The sequence below is a fragment of the Hydra vulgaris genome, chromosome 10, assembly GCF_038396675.1.
Source record: "Hydra vulgaris chromosome 10, alternate assembly HydraT2T_AEP".
NCBI classification, from domain to species: Eukaryota; Metazoa; Cnidaria; class Hydrozoa; order Anthoathecata; family Hydridae; genus Hydra; species Hydra vulgaris.
The window spans coordinates 13,616,514-13,621,603 of NC_088929.1; the positions used below are offsets into that span (position 1 = coordinate 13,616,514).

At 25.5% G+C, this 5,090-nt stretch overlaps 1 protein-coding gene across 1 annotated transcript; it reads right to left on the reverse strand.

Moving 5' to 3' along the window:
* Positions 1 to 495: 495 nt before the first annotated feature.
* LOC100200988 (matrix metalloproteinase-2) lies at positions 496 to 4,714 on the reverse strand. The gene is made up of 7 exons (XM_065807296.1): positions 4,585 to 4,714; positions 4,202 to 4,471; positions 3,545 to 3,794; positions 3,213 to 3,434; positions 2,629 to 2,908; positions 1,027 to 1,316; positions 496 to 756 (listed from the first exon to the last, which is right to left on the reverse strand). The coding sequence occupies exons 1-7, from the start codon at positions 4,681 to 4,683 to the stop codon at positions 557 to 559; spliced, it is 1,611 nt and encodes a 536-aa protein (XP_065663368.1). The 5' UTR covers positions 4,684 to 4,714; the 3' UTR covers positions 496 to 556.
* Positions 4,715 to 5,090: the final 376 nt, after the last annotated feature.

The following is a 5,090-nucleotide window of genomic DNA, read 5'->3' on the forward strand; positions in this document are numbered from 1 at the left end:
AGATGCAATATTTTCACAGGTATAAAGTAACGAAAACTAAGAAACCCCTTTGCTAAGCTTTTACAACTTACTATACTACTGTTTCATTCTTTGTATGAAATGTAGCGTACTTTTTAAGTTTGGATTATTTTGTTTTTTTTTAAGTTAATAAATGTAATTTACCTTGTATAAACAACACAATTTACTGTATAAACAACACAGGCCTTTACCCTGGTCTGTGTTGTTTATACAGTTTTGTCTATACAATCATGTAATTATTTAGTTATATAATTGTAAAGTGGCCAAAAGAAAAAAATGAGCATAACAGTGTAAAAGAATGTAAAACTATTAGACGCAATTACGCCATATCGTTTTTATGCAGTTTACCGCCTTGACGGTGTTCTTTAAATAGGTCGCATCTGATTTTTGTGATATTTCCTTTAAATAACACATCGTAAAACAAGAAGCATTTACAATCAAAAATGTATTTATTCCATAAACATTTTTGTATTGTAGAATATAGTCGTTTGTTAAAAAAGTTTACAAATTAGATAAAAAATTAGATAATAAGTATGTGTCAAAAAAATAAAAAGTGTATCCCAATACTTATAATGACACCACAAATAAATCCATAATAGTTCCTAGTTAAACGGTTTCCTCCACTGCTTACTTCATCAAATACAAGATCTGCATTACATTGAATCCACACATTAGCAATTGGTTTTGGATAATCTTTTAAAATGTGAAACTTTTCGTTAGTCCGATAAAATAACGAGTCTAAATTTCAGTTAGAAAATTCAAAGTAAATTAAATAATGAACTCAATAAATATAATTCTTAATTAATATACTTAAATAGAGTCTAAATAGCTATATAGTTAACATAATAAAATATTTATTTCATACTTAATTTTTAAAACACGTCGATCGTATCGTTATATTAGAAATATATTATAAAAAGTGTAAACAAATTTAATGTAAAAAAATTAACAAAAAAAATTAAATTAGATGACCTATTTTAATACAAAAATGGTTTTCTATAATTTTACCTTTGAAGATGTATAGTACTTTATTTTTCCACACAAAAGCCGAATCTATATTTTCTGGTACACCAACTAAGTGTTTTTTAATTTCACGAGGGTAGCTCAAATCCATTGATTGGCTGTAGTCGTCGTAACGGTAATATTCTTTTCCAGCAAATATATACGTCTTTCCGTTGAGATACCATATAAAAATAGCGTCAATATATTTAATGTCTTGTTTTAACCCCTTATATTTGTTGAAAATTGAACCGCTTTCAATAAAGCTACGAGTAGCTATACTTGCATATATGTAGTATCTAAGAATACGTAAAAAATTGTGAAATATGTTTAAACATTTTAAAAATATTTACTGTTATAAATTCATTTGTTATAAATTCATTGTTAAAAATTTTTAACGTTTATCAAAATTTATTACTATTAATATTATGGTTTATTTATTTGTAATAAACATGTGCTTAATATTTTTCTCAAGTTTTATCATGACGAGTTCATTTTATTGCACTTTGATTTTTCAGGCATTAATTTGTTCCATTTATTTTTTTGTATGCATTTACTATTTCTGAGATTTTATATAGAAAATGGTAATATTTTATACAACATAAAACATTAACGCACTAATTTTGATTGTAATAGTTTGTTCAGTTACTATCCAGGAAAAAATGTTTTATAGAATTTCTATAAACTTTTGGAACATATGGTCTATAGAAATTTTATAGAATTCTATAGAATTTCTATAGAATCTCTGTTAATTTCTATAAAAATTCCAATAGAACTTTTTTTTCTACTTTTTATTTTCTAGAAAAAAAAGTTTTATAGCGATTTCTATAGAAATTAATAGATATTCGATAGAAATTTTATAGCATTTCTATATAATTTATATAGGCCATATGTTTCAAAAGTTTATAGAAATTCTACAGAACTTTTTTTCCTGGGCGTTGTTAATTTTACTCAGCGATACCATACCCTGGTCAAAAATTTCGTTTAATTTTTCATATACTTATGGCACTGAGTTTCTACCGGAGTTCCAATAAAATTTTTAGTCAAACCTTAATGATTTCCATAAAAATTGCGAAATTGGTTTTTTAAATTATGTAAAACATGTGAAGAAAAAATGTTGTATTTTATAGTAACCAGTAGAATTTCTATAAAGCGTATACTTTAAAAGAGTGCAATTAATTTAATAAATATATCGTGCTGACTTCAAAATACATCCAGAAAATTTTAACTATATAATTTTTTTTTGTTTAATCTTGAAATAAATATTAGTTTTTACTTTAATTTTTTCTCACTCCTAATGTTTTCATTAATAATGTATTCATTATATATATATATATATATATATATATATATATATATATATATATATATATATATATATATATATATATATATATATATATATATATATATATATATATATGTATGTATATATATATATATATATATATATATATATATATATGTATGTATATATATATATATGTATGTATATATATATATATATATATATATATATATATATATATATATATATATATATATATATATATATAACAGTTTTATTATCATTTTAATCTTTGAACAAATTTAAAGAATAGGCAAAAAAACCTTGTTCCATTGAATAAGATAAGTTGATCTTTTTTATTTAAATAAGCTGCATCAACGTTATCGAGTTCGGGAAAAAACTTTTTTATTTCATAGGGGCCATCGGTGTTACTAAGATGTTCGTTGATTATATACATTTTGTCTTTGTTGAAAAAGTAGGTAAGTCCACTCTGTTTGTCAAAAACTGCTGCCATGATGCGACTCGGACAACGACTTTTTGATTTATTAGGTTTTAGTATATTTTCGTTATTAGGTGGTTGGTTGGGCATTTTCTTTCTAGAACCTACACAAAAAATGTGTATTGCAATAATGTAAAAAAGTTAAATATAAAAAAAAATGAGTTACAGAAAAACATGTCTGTTTTCAGTTTTGCAAGATATTTTCTATAAAATAACTTTAGAAAACTAAATAAAATCTACCATCATAGGCCTCATTTTATTCGAGTAAAAGTTTTTTTTGTTTTTGTTTTTTTTTGCGCTGATCTTAACATTTCAGCAGAATTTAAATTTTATTCTTTTTATTTTTATTTTTGTAACTTACAATATAATACTCAATATATATAGATAAATAAAATAAATGTTATTTACCATAAAGAGTTTGTATTCCAAGAATATCATCATCAGTCAATGGAAAATCATTTCCTTTGTTTCCTCTGTAATAAGGAAACATAATTGCGTCCTTTACGTTTGAATGCTCTAATCCTATGCTATGTCCTATCTCGTGAACAGCAACCCATAGCAAATTACGGCCAGTTGATGAACCAATGGTAAACATTTCTGCATCGTCAAAGTGTACATCACCAGATAAACCTAATCAAGTAATTGGGTTATGTTTTTCATCAAACGTTGCTCAGATTGTAAAAAAAAATGTATATAAGTTTAAACAAAATTTATTAAGCTTTAAACTAGAAAGGCTATACCTTCATTTGTGTGAGGATAAAAAGCGTGAGCTAACGTTCCACCAAGTCCATCAAAAACATATGGATCCTGATGATAATTTTGTACAAATTTTACTTCGATGTCAACTTTTTCGCTACTTTGCAAATCTAGTTTTTTAAAATTTAAAGAGGATACTTTTTCCCATTTTGAAAAAGCTTCAACTAGTACGTCTTCAACTTGATCACGTGTTAAACCATCATTGTTGTCATTTAGTAGTTTCCAAGTAATGTTCTAGAAATATATTATTATTAATTAATTTTACCTTTTAAATTTATTATTCTTACGTTCTAGGTTCTGAACCAGAACTCTAATCGTTGCGTATTAGCTGCCTTTAACAACTGTATTAACCTTTATTAATTTAAACATATGTTTGGCTAATCAATACCTCATTAATTACCTTTTGATGTTTAAAAACTTTAACCCCTACAACCCCCTACTCCTTGTTAAGTTTGACTTTATTCAAAATGTATTATTTTAATTTTGTTATTGAGCAGCATAAAATATATTTATTTAGTCAAAAGTATCATTCCCCCACCACTTTTACATTATTTAGGTTGAAAATAATTTATTTGCTCTGCTCCCTTTTTTTTTTCTGGTTACGTTACTTTACTCATTAAAATAAACAAGAAAACTATTACTGTTTTTTTCCAAGCTGATCCTTGCAGTGTGTACCGTCTTTTCCTTGAGCCTAATAGAGTTCCAGTATTACTTGAAAAATCAGGCATACCACATCTTGGTGTCTGAATTAACTCTTTTGTTGGAGTATCCAATATTCCAGATGCAGGAATTCCGGCAAATGTTTGTAAGTTTTGTAGCGATTCTTTTAATGTATTTTCATAATCAACTGGTTCGTCTTGAAAACTCTCAAAATCAGGAGCTTTATAATAACCTAGTCGCTCCAAGTAATCCTAAGTACGTAAATATCAACTTAGTTTCATATTTATAAGTTAAAAAATTTTTGACTAATATAAGTTTAGTCTAATATTTATCTTTTATAATAATAAATCAAACTCTCTGTTACCAGTTCATATTTTGAGATATCGGTATTATCTTGTTGGTTTGCCAATGCTAATATTACTATTGAAAATCCAAAAGATAAACTTGATTTTTTAAGTAACATTTCACATTTATTTCTTGTATTAAGTTTTTTTAATTTTGTTTCAAAAAATCTTAAATCAGTCTATTTATACTAAAAATTTGGAAAAAACTGCTTTTGTTCATTATCATGTGCAAAGAAATTAATCAAGCCTGAATAAAAGTAATTGATGTGAGGTGAATAATTGACTCATAATAGTTACTTTTGAATGGAACTATAATTTGGCCTGGCACATTCTAATATTTCTTTTATAGAATAATTTAAACATTGTTGATTAAAACAAAAATCTTTTTTTGAGGGTTGTTAAACACATTCATATTTTTTTAAAGGTCGAAGAATAATTTAAGTGACGAAATAGTATTGCATTAAACAAAATAAAATTACATTTTTAAAACACGTTTAAAATGGAGGGAGGAGGATGGGGGGGGGGG

Coding starts and splice junctions, on each gene's coding strand:
- LOC100200988 (XM_065807296.1), bottom strand. CDS start 4,683: ATGTTACTTAAAAAATCAAGTTTATCTTTTGGATTTTCAATAGTAATA. Junction 3,795..4,201: donor GATCAGCTTGGAAAAAAACA/GTAATAGTTTTC, acceptor ATATATTTCTAG/AACATTACTTGGAAACTACT. Junction 757..1,026: donor AGTACTATACATCTTCAAAG/GTAAAATTATAG, acceptor ACTGAAATTTAG/ACTCGTTATTTTATCGGACT.